At 46.0% G+C, this 24,553-nt stretch overlaps 1 protein-coding gene across 1 annotated transcript in view; it reads left to right on the top strand.

Annotated features, from left to right (window-relative positions):
• The window catches only part of ACOX3 (acyl-CoA oxidase 3, pristanoyl), a 1,085,216-nt gene that overhangs the window by 111,874 nt on the left and 948,789 nt on the right, over positions 1–24,553 (top strand). The window contains exon 5 of the mRNA XM_069632027.1: positions 22,429–22,518. Coding sequence (XP_069488128.1) covers positions 22,429–22,518 — 90 coding nt within the window. The remainder of the gene's footprint in view (positions 1–22,428; positions 22,519–24,553) is intronic.

Here is a 24,553-nt window from a genome sequence, read left to right as displayed (position 1 = left end):
CTTCAAAAATCTATGTAAAATGTATTTTATCCCAGCTGGAGGAACGGGTGACTGAGAATAACATCCTGCAAACATCCCAAGCAGGTTTTAGAGAGGGTTTCTCTACTATTGATCATTGATTTACTCTTTACAGTATAATTAACAAATATTGCAGTGTTAGGGGGGGGAGCACTGTGTATGCTGTTTTCCTTGACCTAGAGAAGGCATTTGATTCCATGGACCGGTGCACACTATGGCACAAGTTGGATGCCACAGGGGTGCTGCCGTAGCTGTTGAAACTGATCCAAATCTGCTACAGTGACAGTAAGGTGTATGGGCTCAGGTGGGGGAAAAGCATGGCTGTCCCATCGCCCCATTGTTGTTTATCATGTTTATGTCAGGCTTTGAACTGGGCAAGGCCGACAGTAAGCTTCTTCTTCCCAGGCTAGGGTATAGTGCTCTTCTGAACATGGATGACACATTGCTTCTTGCACTTACCCCGGTTAGCCTCAAGCCGGCTCTGTTATATGCTAACAAATTTATGGAAAAAAACAAAACAAAACAAAAGTAAAACAAAAATCATGATCTCAAGCAACCTAAATCTTGTAGTTGGACCATTAAAGGAGTTCCAATAGAGGTAGTAGACTCTTAACTGTATTTATGCCTAATGTTTTGTAGATTTAGTCGTTGGGCCGCACACATAAAATATCAGTCTAAAGGGCTTGCCTCAGGTTAAAAGGGCTCCTGAGATTCTACCAGCTGTTTGGAGCATGGAGGTTGGATAAGTGTATGGATGTATACAAGCTGAAAGTATCATCATTAACGCTGTAAGGAAGCGAAGTGTAGGGACACCAGCACTGTATATCCCTAGAGCTGTTACAGAACAGGTTTTTGAGACAATTACTGGGCCTTCTGCCTGGCTACCCAAGCAGTGCTCTGAGGATTGAGCTTGGCTCCATAGTGTGGAACTATCAGCACAGTCCAGATTAGTATCTTACTGAGCAAAACTAAAATTAGGTCTAGCAGATAACCCCAATGTGGCCGTTGGGTTTTAAGAGATAGAGGCATCAGATAGCAGGGCCAAATATGAGTGGTTTAGGCCTTGGTGTAGCCTTTGACAGGATTCATGATAGCAAATGGGAACAATCTGGCCATGGGTACCTTGAAATAAGCCAAGGCAAGCATTCAAATCTGGACTAAGAAAAAGGCTTTAGAGTCGGATGTAGTATAAACTAAATCTCTATCCTCACTGGCAATGTACACTGACCTGAAGAATTTTAAGATGGGGCTGTGCGTTATTGTTAGGTTAAATTCACCAGCAGGTAAGAGGTTGTTATTTCTGGCCTGTCTAAATGTACTTCCCCTGCTTAATAGGACGACCTGGCTGAAGGTGTCACATAAATGCCAATGCCACATGGGCGTGGATGAGGACCTGGTCCACTTTTTTCTGATCTGTCCACAATATAATAAGAAGATGAATGAATAGCTAAAACCATACTTCCAAGGTTATCATATCAGGTCTGTCAAGGGAGCCATGTTGGCTATACTGAACTCTAAAGATACTCCGTTTTTATATACTCTAGCAGAATTCATTAGTAGAGCTGCAAAATTGAGACTGCATATCATGCATGATACAGGATAATGGAGGTCTAGAGCATCTAAGGAACAATTGAGCGGACCCAAAGTGCCTGTTTTAATTGTATTTATTGTGGATGGAGGGCATTGATTTTAATTGGGTTTTATTGTCTATTTATGTTTGCTATTGTCTATATGATTTTATTGTTAATGGAGAAATCCGAAATAAACAATTTTATTGACTGACGAAATCAAATGCATATTAAAGAGCCTTCTCTCAATAACTGAATTGTACCATGGCATTAACCCTTTTACCACTCCAAACCTCACACATCTCCATCGTTTGTGAGAAACCTGAAGGTGTCCTCACATTTTCTTCCTCTGCGTCATTTGCTCAGGTGGCCAGGGACGGGCCATCGCGCTTGGATTCTAACCCCGGGGGCGGACAAGCGAGGGACGATCACCTGAACAGGGGGTCCTTGGAGAATGGGAAGAGGATGCCTGCGGTTAAGACACAGTATCCCCTCTTCCCTGTTATCCATCACCGTACTCTCCCTCACCCTTCATGGGTGAGACGCTGTATCCCAAGAGGTAGGTGGGAGGTTTGTCCCAGAACAAAAAATGGCAGTAAGGATGGATCAGACCGGGACAAAGATGGGACAAAGGTCTGGTTTTGACATCAAAATCTATTTACCTTCCCCTATTTTAGATCCTGTCAAAACCATTACCTTCATAACAGAATACCAGGGGCCGAGATTTACTTTAAAAAGGGATAATTTCCCCAGTCACAAAAAATCAAGGCCAGGGGGTTCCCTTTTCTCCTCTTTCCATCACCCTATGTTTATTCGGCCGACAGACAGTATTTTCAATCTCATTCCATCTCCCCATCCCCATTTCCAACAAGTACTGAGACAAAGTAGAGGCGACCGAGAGTAATACAGATTACCCATATGCATAACACTGGGATGCAGGGAGAGGCCTACTACATTTCACCACTAGACTGTCCCACTAAGAGTCATGCAAGGTCAGGCACTTCACCTTAACCATACACACCTGACTCCACTTGACTCAGTTAGGGTATAAAAGGTCAGTTTCTGCCAATGCAGATGAGCAAGCTGGGTTTGCTAGTTGGAACATGGAAGCAGAGACGTCCTTATGTGAGGGCAAAAGGGGCACTTGCCCTGGGACACCACCTTGGAGGAGGGCCCAAAAGGCTGCCGGATCTAAAGAAGTCAATTTCCATTGCTCACCAAACATAAATAGCACAAGTCAGGGCATTTTATGGATTGCTGAAGAGTCTAAACCTATTGCCTACCTCTTGTTGACAAGTACATGCTGTTCTGATTAATTTCTTTGTTCTCTGTGGTATACATAGTTTGTGTATTCACTTTGGCACAGCTATTGCATTTATGTGGGTGTCCTATTGATCATGTGCAGCCAGATTTAATATACATATTGGCACATTTGAGTGGTGTGATGAGTCAGAAGATAGCTCAGTGTGTTAAGCAATCTTTGCAGAGATCTGTGTTCATATGCCAGATTGCAAAAGCAAATTCCAGCAAGGCTGACTCCGCCTTTATCTATGTCTGAAGTTGATAAACCTACATGTATATGTACCTTCGTTTGTAGCACATCAGGTGCTATTATCCACAATGTACCTGCACCAGATAGCGGTTGCTATAAAAACAAACATAGCATCAGTGTGGTGAAGGTCTAGAAAATAGTTCCTTCAGACGAGTGGTTGTAAAACCTAGGCAGCCACCCATAACAAAGAACATAAACTGTTAGTCTGTAGAGGTGATTAGTTATCCAAATTCAAGACTGCGATACCAAGGCATTCTTTCTTGTATCCTGGCTTTGCCAGCGGACGATACAGTGATCCTGGACAAATCATTTTATATGCTGGTAAGATAGCTCAGCAGGTTCAGCACTGGCTGCTGCGATCTGTGTGTGATCTGCAGATCACAGGAGTGAATCCTGGCAAGGCCAACTCAGCTTTTCATCTTTCTGCTGTCAATAAATGAGTGACAACTTCGGTTGGGTGATAATGAATGTAAATCTGTTCTATGTGAAGTGCTATAGCGAAAGCGATATATAAATAGCACATCATTATCATATCATGGACAGTTTAGTGCTGTCGTTTGTGAAAAAGATGTGCCTTCTCGCATGCTGGTGGCATTGTTTAGCCCATTACCTGATCTTTCTTTTTATATGGCCATTTGGGTAGAACGGGTGCTAGTCAGAAGAACGCGGACCAGATATTGCAGGCCTCTGGCAAGCGCACAGATATTTCAGGCCTCTGGAAAACATATTTTAAGCTCTGCTCATTTGACACAAAAACAGTGTTCTTTTTTGTATAATTCAAAGGATTATCTGCACGTTTATAAATAACAATTTGACCAGCATATTTAAAGCTTTAAAATACAAAAGAGAAACTCCGATAAAACCTTTTAAGATCACTTCAATTTGAATGCTGGTACTTATTTGTATTTTATTTTATTATTGCATATTAGTTTAATACAAAACCTTTAGCAAACAATTTAATAAGTTTATCCTATATCCTCAGCAGCGGGATTGGGACAAAAAAAAAGAAACATCTGCTTATTTACAAAAAATTAAAAATAATGCCGTTACTTATATACTTCCCTTGATGATGGACAATGAAGGAACTCATTCCCATTTTGCTTAATGCGCGTCTATAACATATATATTTTTTTTAATTGTTATATTGGGTTATGTGATGTGTGTTCTTTCCTAGTCCTTTCTATAACATTTTATTATTTTTGTTCATGTTAAGAACTGGAAAAGAAAGTGGTAAAGTGCAGAAATTGCAGAGTGGGCACAAATCCGAGCGTTACCTCTAACCAATGTGTGCTCTTCATCTCATTTAATCTTGCATTGTCTAACTTGTCAAAATGACCAGTCCCCCAAACCTTTCAAAATGGTCTCCCTTCAGAGTGATTTCATTATAAGGGTGTAATCTTCAAAAATGCATCCATGTTTTCACTGGCTATATTGTTGTTTCCTCTATATTAATAGTGGACATTTATGTATTGCAAATCACACCACTTATTCCTTTGCTCTGTATTGACAACACTACTTCAAAACCATGCCCCTCTTCTAATCTCAGTCCGTCTGGATACAGACCCCTTCCTGGTAGCTTCTAATCTTCAACCACTATGTATGCTGTGGTACGCATAGCTTTCTCCTTGCTTCCAAGTTGTCTCCTGTATCCATATTTGAGCACTTTTGCATTCTGTGAGGCTGCTAATCTGAAGTGCCTGTTTCTTCTGGGTTATGTGCATCTTTTTCATACCATCTGTGTCCTGCATTTATACTATGGCCAAAATACCTTCTTCTGGCTGCTATTGATGAAAAATGCCCTGCACCTATGCTAGAACACAAGTGCCCCTATCATAAGACTGCTAATGTTGCCCTTGAAATGCTACTTATTTATAATTCTGATTACAGCAAGACATAAGAGGGTAATGAGACTGAAAAGGGAGTACCCGTGCTTATTTTGATAGCTGCGAGGCAGCTTATCAAGCTATGGGTGGTGATCCCGATGAAGGGTGACCTGACCAGATATTCAGATCCCTTAATTACTTTGGTTCGGCAGAGAGGGGGCCCCAAAAGTGTCCATGTCCCGGGCCCAAAATGTGCTTAAGATGGCCATGAATGGAAGCCAGGGCGCAGAAGACTGAAGCAAGAGAAGCCTTGAAGATCCGGAAGAGAGTTGGATGCCAAAACGCTAACCCGGTGTGGTAGGGGAGTTCCAGCGTGGCGAGGGAGCCTGAGTGAGGTGTGCTGCCAGCTGCTGGCCATGTCCGGACACGTGCATGTTCCCCCGGGGCATGTGCCGATCCCAGGTGTGTCTGAGGGGCAGGTAAGACCCTGACCTCAATTTCCAGATCCCAAGGACCTGCTCACCAGCGCCACGCCACCGGGTGAGTTTTGCAAAGAAAAAGCGAGAGAAACACAGTAGCTTGCGGTTGACTGGAGTGGGAGCCAAAGTTTTGAAAGATGCAAGCAGCTCTTTAATCGGAAAGCAGAAAGAAAGACGGGAAAACCAGAGAAACATTGTGCTGGTAGCGCAAAGACAGAAAGAGTGAATTTAAAGGGAGGGAAAAAAAAGATGGGTGCAAGCGACCCGAAAGCAAGAAAGAAGGCGCGAGTGACCCGAATGTAGAATAAAGAGAGTGGAAAGCAAAGAAAGTGTGCGAGCGACCCAAAAACATAATGGAGACCAAAGAGAAGAGTGTAAGCGACCCAAAAGCAGGAAAGATGGTGAGAGCGACACAAAACCAGGAAAGAGGGTACGAGCGACCCGTAGGTTATTGTTTTCTATGAAAGTCTGTTATGGCGATGTGCGGCCTTATCCAGTATTTTTAGGAGAAACTGGCTGTTGGTTATTGGTCTAAGATTGCTTGGGTCGATGGGCATTGGTGTGATAGTCACTTTTTTAATGTCTATTGGAACTTGTTGATCTCGAAAGGAGGCGTTAACAAACTTTATTAAAAAAGGTTCAAACAGGCCTCTGTGTTGTAATATAAGTTTGGATAGTAAATGATTTAATGGGCAGGCGGTGGGGTTCATGGAAGCTCGCCGCAAATTCAATTCTGGTGATGAGATGGAGGAGAACGAGAAGCCTGGTGATGAGAAAAGAGAAGAAGAAGCCTCAGTCCCCTTGGTCTCTGTCCCATTATTGGGGAGCTCCAGTAAGGTGTTGGTGCTCTGAGTTGCTAAGATTTTGTCTCTTGCTTTGGAAATTTTCCCTTCAAAGGATAGTGATATTAGAGCACAGTCTTGATCTGTGATTGATATAGGGAGCTCAGTTGATTTGAGTTTTTCTAATGATTTTAATATGCTGAAAAGTTACCTTGTAGAATTAGATGATTGCTCAATCTGAGTATTTTAGAACATTTTCTTGGTGTCCACTATTAATGTTCTGTAAAATTTGTCTAGTTTTTTGCATTCTTGTTGAGTAGCATCCAAGGGGTGTTTAATCCAAATTAATTCTAGAGCACTTTTTTTCTTTCTCATCTAGATCTGGTGTAAACCAGCTTTGATGTCTGAGATTTTGAAGCTGCAATCTGTTAGCGCTGCTTCAAGAAGTAATACTTCATTATCGTGCACGTCACCCTTCCATCGGTTAAGGTCACCCAAAAAGAGGGTAGATGATTTTGGGCTACTATGAATATTTAGTAATCCCACAACTTCTTCATTGAATTCAGGCATATTGCGAGGGGGGCGATAGATCAGCACCATATTAACACAATGATGGTATGATAGTGTCATTTTAAGATGTAAGATCTCACATTCACCGCAGGTGATAGAGGCTGGAAATAGGCCAAGCATGGATCTGGCTATTATGGCAACCCCTCCCCCACGTCCCTCCCTACGGTCTGCATTTTGAAAAGTGTAACCTGGGGGAGATGCCTTCAGAGATGTGGGGTCCACTAGTATCTTAAAGCCAGAGGCGTTGCTAGGGGAGGGCTAAGGGGGCTATAGCCCCTGGTCTTTTGGTTGTAACCCCGGATAGAATCTCAGGAGCTACAACCAAAAGGCTAGCTAGCCCCGAGTCCCGACAATCCAGACATCAGCGTAGCCCCGGGTCTTTTCCAGACCTAGCAACACCCCTGCTTAAAGCCATGGTTCGGTTACGCAAAGTATATCTACTTTACTATGGACTATGTAGTCATGGATATCTTGTGTTTTACCAGGGAACCCGTGTTGATGAGGGTGACATAAGACACATTAAAGTAGTTATTTGCTCAGGATTTCATATATTTGTCAAGTGGAAAGGCCTGGCTATGACCCAAGGATTTCTGTTTTCACAGTTTAAAATTTCATAGGTTACAGACTATACATGCTCCTGTTGCATCTTTAGTTTTACACCAGCATACATTCCTGGCAAGAGCTACACTCCCCGAGCAAGTGAATGACTGCATGAAGTTCTTTTCACTGTCACTCTGGGGCAGTGTTGCTTTATTTGACTCCATAAAAGTAAAAGAGGATGGATCAGGACATTAAGGCGTGAGCCTTTTGGCGCGGCTTCTTCGCTGCATTTTCCCTTTAGGCATGCCCTCTTAGCCGCAGCCAGCAGGGTGCAGAATAGTGTCGGCGCAGGTCATTCTTCAGCGTGATTAAATGACTGAAGGCGTGAGGATGCCAATATATGTAAGGAAAACAGTGTGTGCTCAGAAACTAAGTCTGCACTTTAACTGATCAATAGATTAATCCCGCTGAAATTACCTGCGCTGATAAGACTGTGAGCCATGCTGGCTGGGGCCAATGGGGCACACCTAAAGGGAAAATGTGTCGAAGAAGTCACGCAAAAATGGCGGGCACCAAAAGAGGCTGCACCGGCAGAAGAGGGATGAGGTGATGCTTGGTTCAAGTTCGTCTCTTCTGTCACAAATGCACCTAAGTCATTTGGTTTAGGGCAAGTTTTAGCCTGTACTATCTCACCTTACCTTTATGCGGCACCTCTCTGAATCGTCATCCTAAGTTCCTAAAAGTCTGTTATTCTGTACCACATTTTATATTCCTCCTCCTACTCAATAATGTAGGGTATTGGTCAGGAAATCTATCTATTTGGGCAGAACAATTGGAGAGAATAATTGAGTTTATGTTCACGTTCACCACCCGGTATTACGCTTTTACTACATTTGCTCCACTCCTGGGGCATATCTCTCCACCAGGTTCCCCTGAATCCTCCACTTGTTTCGCTAAACCTGGGCCAGTGGTTTAAAACCTCAGTGCCCTATCTTGTGATCAGGCAGGAGTGTTCGTTTGGTATTGCACAGATTTGTGCCACATCTGTGTGTGAGTATAGGGACTCCTCTTTCTCTGCTGGCATAACGAATGGGCTTCCCCTTCCAACACCCATAGTGTTTGTGAACCAGCTAGGAGCAGGGAACAATTCTCCTAGCCCCATGAGAACTTTATTAGACTGTTTAATTTCTGTCGGGTTACGGAGAACCCGGAATCTTTGTTGAACTCTTGCTTTGAATAATCAGAGAGGCGTTTGGACGCTCTACATCCACGAGAAGGGAGTCATTGTCCTGGATTACGAGCAGTGGCTAGACTTCATGGCTAAGAGGTGTTTCTCTTCATTGGGTACGCTTCCGGATAATGGGTCGCGTAGTCAACAATGACCAACATATACTTGTTTCCTAGTCGCGATGGTTCTAACAGGCCAAAAATATCCATCCCTATTCTTGAGAATGGGACGTCTAAAATTGGAAGGGGCTGTAATGGAGCCGATGGAACATTAGCCCGAGCTGTTTTCTGGCTTAGGGTGCGTATGGCAACTACATTTCTCCAATCTTAACTCAGGACTCATTAACGATATGCGTCATATAGTCCATTTCATATATTTCCCTTACTTTCCGGAGCCATTCTTTCTCAGTAGGAACTTTGTTTTGTTTCCAAAATTGTGCCACACAGCATGTGGCTGCCACCATCATGGTGCGGGTCATGTGTTTCCCCTGGTCTTCCCCATCATTTACATCCCATAACCCGAACAGGAGGCCCAATGGTGACAGCTCTCGTGAAATTCCATCAATCCCCTTGATCCATGAGAGGACCTCCCCCCAGTAGATCTGCATCGGAGTAGATCCCCACCACATATGGTAGTAGTCAGCGTTTGGGTGTTGGCACCTCCAACACTGTGAGTCAGCTCACGGGTACATATTGGCCAATAGGGCCAGCGGGTGGTGCCAAAGGTTTATAATATTAATTGCTTGCATCCTATATTGGGTGGACGGTGAAGATTAACCCTTCTGTAATTTTTTCATTACAAGTGAATAAAAGTAGATTTTGTTTTATAATGTGATGATTTCGATTGCTGGAGCAGGGTTGCAGTGCAGGGTTTCTAGCATAGGGGTGCAGTCTAACCTGTGTTGCTCCGTGTCGTCTTGTTTCCAAGGCGAGCACGTTGCCCCTGGGCTATCCTCCCGAGACATTCTGTCCAAGACTGATGGCTAGACTCCTCTATAGTTTCCAAAAGAGCTGTTAATAGGGCAGAAAAACTGGTGATTTACACCAAAAGCCACAGGTAAGAACCACCACTAGCTAAAGCACCGCCCTTTAATGGTTACATATGGGCCGCAGATCGAAGGCGGACAAATTGCTAACATTTTTGAGGTGTATAAATGCAGACCAGTTATAACTGAACATAACCCTAAAACCCTAAGCATTTGGATAATGACATTGATGCAGATCACTGCATGCACGGTTAATAAATACAACACCTCAAGGGTAATACAATTCCTATGCTGCTCTTGCCCTTCTGCATGTGCTGGAGAAATCCACTTCAGATAAAACACAAGCTCAGTTTCAAGTTTATTTTGGAATACTTGATCCATAAAACATACAGCAATATCAAGCATACATACATTGTATGAGAATTAAAAATAAGTAAAATGATAAAATATAACCAATCAGTTCCACAATAAAAAGTGCTTTTTCATATTTAAGGCTTGCCTGAGATAGGACAATAAGGCACAGCCCACCAATTGAGTTTCAGCTCTTTAAATAGACATTGGTAAAAACCAGCATCATGAAAAATCATAATTCATGTTCTTGCTCTCACTCGTGAGTATGCTGGGCAGAAGAATATGAAGTGCAGGGCTCAAGTTGAGGAAACACGTGGGTGGACGGCATCCACCTTTTATGAGGTGCTCCAGGACACCAGAGCAGGACACAAGTTCCCAGGATCACCTGGGTTTACTGCGGGCAGGCAGTTAACGACATAAGAGGGGGCACCCTCTGTCAGCAGGATTGCCCGCTGTTGATGGTACACTGGGGGCACCCAGCACACAACGCCCAGGCACTATGGTCACACAGGCCTAGGCTAGATACAGAGCCGCGGTCACATGGCAATCAGACGCACACAAAAGGATGACAGGAGCCAGGAGTTGCCACTAACTGGGTCTCCCCTGCAGTGCCGCACGTGCCTGCAGTGGCCCCTTTTATTAACGTACATGACGCAGGGATGACCCGTGTCTCTTCAGGAATCACCACGCCCCCATGAAAGGGGCACTACATTACATCCCTCCTTTATTATAACGAAACAAACAGAAATAAATTTTTAACACAGGCCTACAAGCCGCCAACATATTTTGTGTATTCCAGTCCACACCATTTATAACCAACAGTAACTCATAATAAACATTTTGGCACCCCTCACACGAGTGCTTCTTTCCTGGCAGTTGCTCAATGTATCCTAGGGTCAAACTGTCCCGGCTGAATGGGTCCTTTTCCAGCAGACCTCCTTTGCAAAGGCTGTTCTTGGCAGTAAGTGCCCCCCCACGATAGGAGGAACACATCCTCGTCCTCGAGCATGTGCTGATGCTCCCGGTTTGCAGCTACATGGACCACTACGTTCTTGGGCGACTTCCTCCCAGACTCCTCAAGCATGTGCTGATGCTCCCGGTTTGCAGCTACATGGACCACTACGTTCTTGGGCGACTTCCTCCCAGACGTTTGTCCTTGTTTTCCTTCCTCCTTGGGTGCCAGCTTCCCTGCGCTGGCAGGAGCTGGTGCAAGGCACACCCTTGCGAAGTGTCCATCTATTACGGATCTGCCACATGTGTGCCCTTTTGCAGGACACTCATTGGAATGCGGCAGGTCCCACCCGCACTGGGGACACATGTTGCCCGCCTCCTTCCGCAGCCATTCCCCTTTTCTGGCGGTTCTGCTGCTTTGCCATCTGCCTACAGCGCACGCCTCCTCCAGCTTCACTCGCTTTAAGGGCCCTTTGAGCTTAATAAACTGCCTTGAGCTGTCCACGACTGAGGCGCGCACTTCCGCCAGCTTTTGGGCCCGGCCTAACTCCAGGTTTCTGTCTAGGCTCAGCCCTGGTTCCCTGAGAAATTGCCTGTGCACCTTGGTGGAGCTGCACCCGTATATTATTTGTGCTCTCACCTCATCCTCCTCGGAAATTGCCCAGGGCACAAGACAACGCAATGCCCCAAAGCCTCCCGTGGAATGCGTCCAGGCTCTCCCCTTCTTCTTGTCTCGTGCTGTGCATTCTGAACCTCTCATAGTCCCTGTTTACCATGGGCATGAAACACGCATTCAGGGCTTCAATTGCTGCTGTATACGATTAGTCCCTGGGCCGCAATTTTTTAAACAGCCTCTGGACCGCGGGGCCCTCGGAGTATAGGAGGGTTGGTCGTTTTGCTTTATCCCTTACCTCCCCACGCCTTCCAGCGAGGAGCCGAGCTGGCAGGTGCTCCCGCCCCGTCAAAGATACGTAATGGGGCAAGCTGTCCGTTTTGTCTGTATGACCCCTCGGCGTCATCGTCCTCCACACTCATGATGGGTCCTGATGTGGGTCATCATGCTGACACAAGGGCGCACAAGCACTCCTGTGCGGAGCCGCTACCATTATGCTTTGCTTGGGTATGTCACCTGTGGTGTCCTTGTTGAACAGCCTGTGTGTTCCCCTCTTTATTGTTCCTGTGCTTGATTGAGGAAAGCGCACGCCTCTCTCGCCCCCTTTATGGTTCTTGTTGGTGGGGAAACGATTTGGTGGGCTGGAAGGGTGTTGCCCACGTTTTAGTAGGCTGGAAAAATGTTTCTGGTGGGCTGGAAAGAGTTGCCCACGTTCTGGTGGGCTGGGTGAAACCTGGCATATGTGTAGGTGTGCTCAGTCCCCCATTGACACACCGGGGGCCACCGTGTGATAGCATGTCCTTTAGGTGTTCCCCCGACTGCGGGATGCAGGCTCAGTCCGCCGCACACTAACAATTTTATTGTCCTTTTTTTATTTATCAGTTCACACAGGGACTTCGTTTGCTTATGTTATGGGGGGGGGGCACTTGATCTGTTGCTTCTCTTCTCCGCCACCCGTGTCTCACCTGAGCTCTCACGGTAGGCCGCGTTGATGCTGCTCCTTTCTGCCAATGATTAATCCCTCACTCCAGGGCCTTTCTCTGCTTCTTCTGGGCTGCCTCGCACACCTGGCCTCGCCCGCTTCATTCGGCTGCTTGGGGCGGCCGTGTGCAGGCAAGCAGTTTCTCGCTGCCCCTCCGCTCAGTGTGTCTCCGGCCCACACACCAGGGTCACCTGCGGCCACGAGACGGCCACCACGTTGTGCGGGATCACCACAGCGGGTTTCTCTGACCTGGGGCCACGCCCCTTCGCACCACGGCCGATGCTGCTCACTTTCCCCCGGCGCTACTCAGCTCCTCAACAGGGGGGTGCATCCACAGCCGCGAAACAGGCCACTGACTTCGTGGTTCTCTTTTCCTTCCTGCTGCGCGCCTTCTCGAACAGAGGCCACGCCCCCTCTCAATATGCGGGCGACGCCGCTTCCGAAAACTTTGGCCACTCACAGCCTCCAGCAGCCTGCACCGACAGGCAGGCACAGGGGCTCGACTGTCCTCATCGCCAATGTTATGAGGTGCTCCAGGACACCGGAGCAGGACACAAGTTCCCAGAATCACCTGGGTTTACTGCGGACAGGCAGTTAACGACCTAAGAGGGGGCACCTTCTGTCAGCAGGATTGCCCGCTGTTAATGGTACACTGGGGGCGCCCAGCACACAGCGCCCAGGTACTATGGTCACCCAGGCCCAGGCTATATACAGACCATGGTCACACGGCAATCAGACGCTCACAAAAGGATGATAGGAGCCAGGAGTTCAAGGTGCATCTTAAGTATGCAAACAAATGGATCAATTAGAGTGCTCACACTCAAACACAGAAAGAGAGAGGGCCACCCGGGTCGGTGTACCTTACGCTAAGGAAGAACACCCTAACCCTGGCGGGGGTGCCTATCCCTGGGTAGCGCATGGTGTATCGCCTATCTAACAGATAGAGAGGAGAGTGCTGTCCCTCAACCTTCTATACTAGTGGCAGTGTCTGTAGACAGGTTGTCAAAAAGTGAAAAGGTCTAAAAAATGGTGTTCTCCAGAAGGTTAAGCGTTTACAAGAAAACCACAGACAGAAATTCTTTGCTTTGCTACTCAAGCTTCCACCCTAAGGCACTCAGAGATAATCTCCCCTTTGGGCAGTTCCTGCGCTATAGAAGGCTGTGCACACAGACTCCAGACTATACCAGACAATCCAAACAACTCCAAACGCAACTCGCCGAGAGAGGTTACCCGAGGAGGATTATCAAGGACACCTGTAAAAGAGCCAGGAACATTCCACGTTCCATCACCCTACAACAGCATACCAAACCCAGAGAGTCTAACACCTTCACAGCTGTGTTCGGTTTTTCACCTCTTCTTAATTAAATCAAACGGGAAGTAAAAAGACTTTGGCCTATTCTCAAAACAGGCGCCTCCAACATCTCTGTTCCACGATTTGCCTTTAAGAGACGTTGCAATGTGAGAGATAAGGTCGTCAAGACTCTGATACCTAGCATACACAGGGAAGAGCCCACCTAGGGTACCTTTTGGAATACTCCACCTATCCAGGGACATGCGCCCTGTGGTAACTGCTCCATGTGCGCCCAGACCGCCAGAACTACACAGATAGAGATTGGATGGAAAACACCACGGATACAGAACACATTTACTAATTGTAACACCAAGGGCGTTATCTACATGATAACTTGGCCCTGCAACCTGAGGTACATTGGCATGACCATTAGGCCAGTTCGAACCCGCATGACCGAACACAGATCATGCATAAGAACGAACAAGCTCACTGCACCCTTGGTGTCCCATTTTTCATCAAAAGGACACACTGCGGATCAGTTCAAGTAGACTATCATTGAGAAAGTCACGCCCCGCAGAGGCGGCAACTATCACAATATGCTGTTCAAGAAAGAACAGATGTGGATTTATAGACGCAACACCTACTCTGAAGGCTTGAATGAACAAATCCAGTGGCACGAACTAGCAGTGCTGTCCTGAATCCACACTCCTTGCAGCACCAGAAGTGCCCTGTTCTCTGTTCACCTCCCTTGTTTGACCCTTCTGGTTTTTTCGTGTTTTTTCATGATTTCACGTTTTTTTCATGATTCCCTCATGATTTTCTCAATTTACACCATTTTTTCTGATCCATCCTTATTCCCATCTGCTCTCCATTCATCCTTATACATCTTTTTCGTTGCCAATTGTTGCCCTTGAACCACCCCCCCACAACCCCCCCCAAACCCCCCTCTTTTCCCTAGTCTCGTCCACAAGGGACCAGGTATTTCGCAGCACCAACGGAGACCACGCTCCAGTGCCTGACCCCTGCCAGTCCGAGCGCGCTCTTCTGGTGTGTTGAGAGGCGCTCAGGCTTCTTTTTCCTTTTCTCCAACGCATGAGGCGTTTCCAAGGAGTCAGCCGCGTCATTGCGATGCGAGTGCGTTTTCCCGCTCTTTTTATAGGGGATGGGGCTTTTTTCGTCAGAATCGCCAGTCCTTAGCTGTACAGCTAGATACAGCACACGGACAACACGGAGGCAAGCAGCAGCCCTCTAACAGGTACGGCCCACACCCAGGCATCATGGACCATTTCTTATTTAGCCTCTGCCATGTATTTTGCTGCCCATCCTACCACCTTGATTTGGTTTGCTTTTCCAACAGGTATACCTGACCTGTGCGTCTAGTTGCTGCTTTTTCCATCTGTTTTCGGTGCTTTGAGCAACCTTTGATCACCGATCGCCTCCCGCCTCCTTTTAAGGACGCCTGCCCAGAGGTAGGGTTTTTCAGCTCTCCACCCCGGCACACATCTTGCACCTTTTTTGGGAGGTTGCTGCCCCCGCAACCCCTCTTTGTTTACCACACAGGGGCCCACTGGATTTGCCCTGTTTGCACACCTTCCACCAACCTGTGTGCACGCCGCCCTCCCCCTTCGGCGGTGCCCACCAGTCACCTTAAGAGACGTTTCTCCTTCACTTTCCCACTTCCCTTACCGTTTGGCGGTGAGACTCCTCACAGGTGCTCAGGCACCCTCACCTCTCCTGTATTTATTGACCTATTTAGTTCTTGTTCCCACATGCTCACCCCAATGCATGAAGACCTCCACCCTAATGCTTGCATGCATTGATTGTTGCTAGTCTTCCTCAATTGCCCTTCCCCCTCATTGATTGTTTTTCTCCATTCCCCCCCCTCCCTTTTGTCTCCCCACAGGAGACACCAGCAATTCTCTACTTGTTCAACATCTCTCTGAACCTCGGCAACCCAGCTTGCATTTCTAATCACGGTCCTGAAGAAGATGGCTCGAATTTCCTACGCCATTGAAACCGGTCGACCCCTTTCGGTCACAAGGGCTCTCATGACCCATCTTTGATCTCTTCTACACCAAAAAAGAGACTCTATTTTCTGAAAATCATTCGCTGTAGCACACTCATTACCACCGAGTGAGCTAAATATTTTTATAAGAGCCATTTTTAGCCCTCCAGCCCTCTGGCTGTGTTTTACTGCTTCACCCACCAGTGGTCTCTCCAGCTGTACTGTTTCACACCCCAACCACGGTGACCTACGGGCACTATTAAAGTTGTACACTTTGGATGGAACATAAACAGTTGACCTGTTTCGCAGGATGTACCCACGCTTAAGATCGAGCAGCCTCAAGATCTAATCCACAGCTTTGTTGAACACTGCTCAACCTTCTGGAGAACACCATTTTTTAGACCTTTTCACTTTTTGCCGACCTTTGTCTGCCTACAGACACTGCCACTAGTATAGAAGGTTGAGGGACAGCACTCTCCTCTATATCTGTTAGATAGGCGATACACCACGCTCTACCCAGGGATAGGCACCCCCGCCAGGGTTAGGGTGTTGTTCCTTAGGGTAAGGTACGCCGAGCCGGGTGGCCCTCTCTCTTTCTGTGTTTGAGTGTGAGCACTCTAATTGATCCATTTGTTTGCAAACTTAAGATGCACCTTGAATACCTGCCTTCCTAAAAAAACGTTGTTGTTGTGCTACCATACGTTTCCTTGTTAACGGTTAAAAGGATGATCACGGTTGTACCGTGTCCTTTAGCTTTTTAAGCTTTCCCTGTTGTTTTCAAGAGGAGCCAGGAGTTGCCACTAACTGGGTCTCCTCTGCAGTGCAGGCACGTGCCTGCAGTGGGCCCTTTTATTAACGTTCAAGACGTGGTGATGACCCGTGTCTCTTCAGGAATCACCACGCCCCCATTAAAGGGGCACTATATTACACTGCCCACATTTTTGGGACAGCCGACGCCACCCTCTTCTGTTTTTAAGGGGAAAAAAACAAACATTTGCTTTACATGCTTGAAGTGTGCACCTAATCGGCTGAGACACAAGCCCAGATCCCGTACTTTAAAGATGACATGCTTAGCCACAAGACCAAATCAAGTCTGTTTTAAGACACTGTTAAATTTCACACTGGTTTACTTCATGTGACGTTACTTCCCAATGCGTGTGTTAACGTCCCCACACGTTTTGGCTTTGGGGCGTTTTTTTGTGACGCAGGACACATATTGTCTAAAACCAGTGTTAACACGGAGAGGAAAAATGGGTTCTCAACACAGAACATCACGTTGGCATAGCAACCAGCACTGCCACATAATGGAATGGCTCACTCACTAAAATCTTTTTTCGGAACTGCTCCGCTGTATTGCCCAATGAGAATCTCTGTAACAAGATTTGCTGCAATCAGCAGCTTTGTAAGAAGCAAATTGGTCATGCACCCCATTTCCAAGCTGCGTAGTTATTTGCCATGGCACTCCTGACGGGAGTCTGCACTCAGCCGGCACCATTTTGTGGTTCCTGCTCCTGTCCTTCGAAGTAAGTATAGGAGGGAGGTGGGGAGCCCAGTGCGTCCAGTCTCTCTCTTCATCCATGTCTCCTATTTCCTCCTATTTTCACTGCATGGAGAAAAATATTGCTTTTGAAGGTTACATTTTTACTCAAAACACGGACTGCACACATCACTCATATGAGGTTGCTGCTCTTGACGTGGGCAGTCTCTTAATTCGAACCCATGTTTGAAGGGCTACTATATTTTTTTTATGAACCAGGACAACTGTAACAGTAATATTGTTCAGCCCAGCTTGAAACCGCCATCGCATGCAAATAAATCAGAGCTGTCCCAGCAGCACCCTGCATAGAATGTGAGAAGTTTGTTTTTCTGCCAATAACTCATTTAAGACACTAGCTTCTGCTCCTCTGACTGTCGCTAGAAGGCAAAACAGTGCTCTGCCTGCAAATGTAAGACCTCTGATTACAAATGAATGTAGTCCAATGAAACCTAAGCAGACGCACAGCGTCATTGAGCTTACCAGGATCCAGACCCCAACCCCCACAAAAATGTTAGTTGAGTGGCAGGGCTTGCTTCGACTTCATTTCACTGGGATTGGAGCCAGTTGAAAAAAAATACCAATTTTCTGTTACACACAGAGTGACTGCCAGCTTGAACATGATTGGCCAGAAGCTGAATGGCACTGTGGCCATCCAACCATATTCAGAAACAGTCAGCCAATCATTGTGTAACAGGTACATTTGTATCATCCAATGGGCTCAAATGCGGGCAGTGTAGATCTTTAAATGGCTTCACAAAACAACATTGAGGTTGCATTTCGTCTTGTGTGTCCAGTTCCAGTTACCAGGCAAGGTGAAATCAGCCCAGCTGCGTCTGCGCTCTACTAGACCACACAACATCTGCAGCCTTGTGGCGTTTTTGGCTCTGTTGTGTGGTATTACTTGTGTGACCGTCACAGCGTCACCTAGCTGCTGTTGAGCAGAGGGATATGGCGAACTAAATTTGAGCAGGCGCGGGAAGGAGTTTTCTTCTGGGGGCCTTTGCCAAGAAGTTGCTGCATTCAATATCTCGTGTGTTCTGCCGCCATCTGGTCAGGTCAGGTCTCTCAGATGCCAAATATCTGGCAGCTCCCAGTGTGGATTTAAGCTATTGGCCTGACCCTCCTCTGCCCACCTGTAAGCTATCTGCAGGGATTAGCAAGCAGGTGTGTGTGTGTGTGTGTGTGTGTGTGTGTGTGTGTGTGTGTGTGTGTGTGTGTGTGTGTGTGGTGTAATGGATGTTACAATAAACGGAGAAAGGGGGGAGAATCAGGGCCGCAATTCAACGCTCACAACCAGCCGTGAGTTGTTTATTACTTGTTCTAGATTAGCCAACCAACAAAAAGCCATTAAGCGCCTATTAATTTAGATTGGCTAGTGTTTTTTTTTCAATACTTCCTTTTGCTGAATATTCACTCCTGCGTCCTGTTGCAGATAATTAATTGCATTCATCTGAGAGCAGTAATAATGGAATACATTACCCGCGGGATGAACGATGGAATGCGTTTCTGTCCGTAGCATATACAAATTATCAAAGCAACTAACTGTGTGTTGTCTTTAAATCCAATAACATTTTCATTCTTATTGGCATATTGTGCTTTAAAATGTACCATTTGATACTTGTTCCCCACACCAGATGATCTTCGGGTATAGAACCGAGTGGGTGGAGCCTCCAAGTTAGCCCTGCCCAGTTTTTGAAGTGGCCCCTCCCATCACCAGTTAGCCCCCCACCCCGAAATGTAGGTTTCGCTGCTCCCCCGAAACTAGCTACCTACTTTGTTATTTTCTAAAACGTTTGCATCATCAACCCCACTGGATTGCAGTTATTGAAACACAAAGAGAGAAAGAAAAGTGTCTTCTGAAGATAGTTAATAGAGATTGTTAGGAGAGGCTTGAAGTCCAGAAAACAATGCAAGCAGCATAGAAATGGTCCACACTTACATGATTGCTGAGGGGGCAATCACATAGCCCAAGAGTGCCAGGATAATGTCATGACCCTTGCCCCCCTGGCCCTCACTGGCAAGTCAGCCTTCCAGTTAGGGCCAGGTCAAAGGCCTTAAAAACTCATCCAAGACTCTCTTGAAGTCAGTCCTGGCGCCTTTGGCGCCAGGCTCATAACCATCATGAAGACCAACATTAGAATGGGACTATTTACTTGGGACTATTTAACTTGGGGGGGTGGGGAGGGGGTTCAGCCAACATGGAGGCACACACATAGCTCAGTTACAAGGAACTAAGCTATGCGGTCTAGTCTTTTGGGTGTGGCACGCCTGGGACTACTTTACCTGGACTACTTTGGGTGTGGCAGGCCTGGGACTACTTTACCTGGACTACTTTACCTGAGAGTATTTAAACCACACCCAAACAGCAGAACATGCTTTGCGTTATTCTGCTGTGGGCAGCGTAAAGCTCATCGTGTCCAGTTCTTTGATGCCAGTTTACCTGAAACCAAGGACCTGCAGAGAGAGAAAGAACACTACAAAACTTACCTGGAACAGTATCCTGTCTTCAATCCATCGCTGACTTCAGTTCCACTCACCTGAAGGTACGAACTCCATCATCCGGCACCGCATGCATCCTGGAATACCATAACCTGGAAAGAGGAGAAAGAAAGACAGCATTAGTAAGCGTTTACCCACGTTTCCTCCCGAATGAAGAAAGCCACACAATTCTTACCTTGGTAGTCATCTCCTGGTCAGTATCATTGCTGGAACATTACGGCGCTCGGCGAGGAACATCGCAACCTGCAAGGAGAGAAAAGACATAGGTTAGCAATATAAAAGGCAAAACAGCGCCGCGCATCGCGCATTACTCACCGGAGAGCATCGCGCACACCGCGCTTTCGCCTACCGGCCCATGGTCATCTTCAAACTGCATGACAACACCAAAATACCTTTCCATACCTAAAAGGAAAGAAGCAAGACCTTATTATTCGAACTAAACGGAACATAAGAACTGCATATAAAGACTGTAAAGCAGCAAACCTACAGAGTTGCAGCAGGCCTGGATTCCCACAGGGGGGCTTGCACCAGTGAAGTAACTTGGTCGCTGCTCGCCCCGACATCTACGTCCCCTGCCACGAGGAGCAGGACGGAGAATCCACCTTTTACAATATTAAGGTGAGGAGAAGGCCCAAGGGGGGAGGAAGGAGTTGAGGCCAAGGGAGGTGATTAAACATAAAGACAATCTGGTATTGAATCCAGCTCTCCTATATTGCAGACCCATCTTTAACCAGGGGCATTACCAAGGGACCGGGAGAGGGTTCAAGAGTGCAAATCATCCAACCAGGGCTGGGTGGCGTCCCCATGGATACCAGGTGAGCGTAACAGATAAGGTCCCCAACGTGCAGGGGCATAATGAGGGGTTGGCAAAAGTAGAGGGATCACAACGCCCAGCCGGGACCAGAACAGGAGCAGACGGGGCCGTAGAAAAGGGGCCTTTGGAGAATGGGCCAGCTTCCAGCTGCTCTGATTGGCTATAGGTAGAATGAGCAGCCAATCAGATTGCTGGAGCCTTCCAGGGATACAGTCTCTTTGTGACAAAAGCTAGGGCGGCCATCTTGGAGAGATGCTTAAAACAGTGGAAATACTTGTGTGTGGCAAGGGGCTACACAAAAAGAACCATGTAGCCCTTTGCCCAGGCTCTGTGCAAAGCGATTGACATTTAAAATTAAAACCGCTTCTTCAGGTGAAATTAAGATGTGCTGCGCGTTCCGTGGTTGATTTTTCACCAAAATAAAATTCGGGCCCACATCAGGCAACACAAAGTGGTCACAGTACCTTCAGAGGCTGAAGTGCCCCACACTGCTCTAGCAGCAACAGTTTTGCAGATGGTGGTGGGAGCAGGAAAGGCTGAGCCTTGTCCTCTTCTCCGGTGGAATGAGGGAAGAACTAAAGAGCCCCCGGGCCTAGAAAAAGGGCCTTTGGAGAATGGGCCGCCTTCCGGCTGCTATGATTGGCTAAAGGTAGAAGGGGCGAGCCAATCAGATTGCAGGCTGCTTCCAGGGATACAGTATCTTTGTGACAAAAGCTAGGGGGCCATCTTGGAGAGATGCTTAAAACAGTGGAAGTACTTGTGTGTGGCAAGGGGCTACTGTTAATTTTTCTTATAATTGGTAATCAAGTGTACATCAAAATCGAGTTTGATGCCCCAGGTGGATATTGCATACCGATTTTCATACTCTACTGTCGATATTTACACGACAATGGGTGCCAACTTGATGTTCACCTCGGGGGCAAAGCCTCTGCCCCCATAATTAGGTCAACATCATTAAAAGGGATTGGTGGGGTGTGGCGCAAAGTCTCAGCAAATGGATTTCATTAGTGGAGCCTAGGGGGACACACTTGGTGGCAAGTTTACTGGAGGGCGCACTATGTTCAATTGGGTTAAGGTATGGTGCAAAGGTTTCTGTAAATGAGACACAAGGTTTTTTGATTGGTTGTCTGAAGCCCATCTAACACCCCTGCTGCTTGATCCAGCCCAGTTCAGGGATTATGCCTACAATTGCGCTTTGGGTGGGGGAGCGGTAACCGCCTGCCCCTCTCCAACACGCCCAAGCCTTTGGCAGGGGACCACCACATACCCTTTTCCCCTTGTAAACAATACTCAACCCTACCCCCCCTATCTGTGCCCTCTGCTCCCCCACACACCCACCGTACGCCCTCATCCTTCCTCTCACACTCTCGCTTTATTTCTAATGCTCTCACTCTCTTGCTTGCGAGGAGGGATAGCTCAGGGGAAACACGTTTGTCTTGGAAGCAACACAGGTTCGAATCCTGATCCTGTGCTTAGGAACCAATCTCTGTTATTAAGCAAGTTATTAAAGAACAATTATAATTATAATATTTCCTGTTCCTCATCATCAATGCCACCCTCCAGCAATGGCGTCGGCTCTATTCCCCTTCCGTTGCACACCTTCACCCCTTATCGCATCCTCCATTGAATCACAAGTACAGTAAACCGGGTCTTAATGCGACTGTCTCTCGGATAATGCAGCAGAGCAGCGCGGTTCCAATCTAATAAAAAAGCATGCTTGTTTGGTTTTCTCTGGTTGAAGAGTGAAACGGTATATGTAACATGGCACACTTGTTAATGTTAGCTGCACCATGAGAGCTAATATCCCACCTGAGCTTGTTACTTTTGTTTGACTATTCAGATCTTTGGATGTTTTGCACTGACTGAGCTGAGCCATGGCAGCAACACGAAGGCCATTCGGACAACTGCTAAATATGATGACAGCACTAAGGTTTGTGTGTTTTTTTATTTAGAACAATAGTGAGATTTGTAATCTGACATATTTTACAAAACCTCATTATGGAATCTTCAGCGCCGGCTGTTTGTCAGAAACGTCCTCTGGGGTGCCCAACAAGTCTTCAAGGGAAAAGGAAGTGCAAACAATGTAGCATAGATCTAACCGAAGCACGTCTGGGTTGAGAGCTTTCATTTAATTGCTGCAATTTCCATACTTGGTGGGTGACAGCGGGCTACAGCATACGTGTTATCACGTGAAACGTTCCAGGGTTAGAAATGACCACTGTTTCTTTTACAAAATACAGATCCACAAGGATGTCCGGCTCCACCAACATCCTTGCGAGTAAGCGCTGTATATGTATTATCTCCACAGAGAAAGAGTGTGAAATGCAAACCTTGATTGTTACAGTACCAAAATAACCACAATATTTTATTCTAATTGTTTGTTAAACTACTTATGCAAATACAAGAACTACATAAGTTTGCCTTTAGTCGATCCATACATATGCATATCGTTAAAAAAAAAGGAGAGAAAATCCATGCTCTCTATGGATTCTAGTTAGATCAGTGCAGAAAACCAACTGTCGGGGGTGCATACTCCGCATTTAACAAGCATTGGCAAAGCCGGTACTACACATTTAAAGGCAGTTGATTGGAATGGTTGAATATGGTAAGTGGTGATGCATACACGCCTAAATATCTCACAACTGTTTTCATCGGAAGTTAAGTGTAGGCTCATGAAAATAAGTTATGAATATTTTGTTATTCCTGTAAAATATACCCCGACTAGACATTGTTTTCAGGTCGGACAAAAACAAATAACATTATGTTTAAACACCCAGTTGACAACTTATAATTGGTTTCTACTGAGTCCAGTTGTAGCATTTGCCTTTTCAGCAATATATAATGTGTGTATATATATATACATTACATATCTCAAAATGCATCTCATACAATTCGTCTTGAATTTTCTTTATCAATTCAGTTGATGTACAAAAACCCATATGCGAGCTGGATCCAGTGTAAACTACTTAGAAACAGTCAACCGCAATGTTTACTAGAACATAATGGTGTCCTGTGAAAACTTGAGACACAGACATTAGTTCCATGTGCAGAGTATTTCGAATAACATTATAACAGCTACGGTTGTGGCGTTTGGATTTTGACACCTTAGACTCTGCCACGCTCGTGTGTGTGTGTGCGTGTGTGTGTGTGTATATATATATATATATATATATATATATATATATATATATATATATATATATATATATAATGACAATTCACAATCGCTGCAGGTTTCTACTTGGTGCAGTTGCTGCCATCTAGGTTTTTTTGACAATCTCATAACCTGCACAAATGCTAAATTTATATAGCCGTATTTTGTAGCACAATAGCAAATTCATATTATACAATATGTAACATTCATGCGTTTGTCTTTATTCATTTTTTACTGAAATAACCACACGCTGAGTCGTTTCGTAGTGCCCCCAGACCATAAGGGAGTGGACTTTTGATCATTCACAGGCCCAGGAACATTCCGATTGGTTAAGTGCAATGGGGGAGAGATTGGAAGTCTACCAAGGGGAAATGTAGGTAGAACAATTGCTCACAGCAAAATAGCATGGGCCGTAGACCCAGGTGCAAAGGAGTTCAATTGTGCAACATGGGAACTAGAACTGAATAATACACACTGGGTAATGGCAGGTTCCGGAGACAGCTGTACCAGACTAGCTTGCATACTGGATATCTTCAGGCAAGGCCATAATATTAATCATGCAGCCTAACTATGTTTCCTGTACATAATCTATCACAGTGCAATTTTCTGAAAGACATAACATTTTCCCCCGAAGCACATGCTTTTTTGTCTTTATTTTTTTACCAAACATTAGCAACATAATATGAAGCTATATGGTCATCAAATGAAATGCTCTTTCATGAAAAAAAGCCTTTAATGAAAAGCCAAGCAACATAATATTCCAGTAATACCTTAATAATGAACATGATAATACAATCTAAACAGAACTGGT

The sequence above is a fragment of the Ambystoma mexicanum genome, chromosome 6q (assembly GCF_040938575.1).
Source record: "Ambystoma mexicanum isolate Mex_15411 chromosome 6q, UKY_AmexF1_1, whole genome shotgun sequence".
NCBI lineage: Eukaryota > Metazoa > Chordata > Amphibia > Caudata > Ambystomatidae > Ambystoma > Ambystoma mexicanum.
The sequence above is the reverse complement of the archived record's forward strand: the minus strand, read 5'-3'. Positions and strand labels throughout refer to the sequence as shown.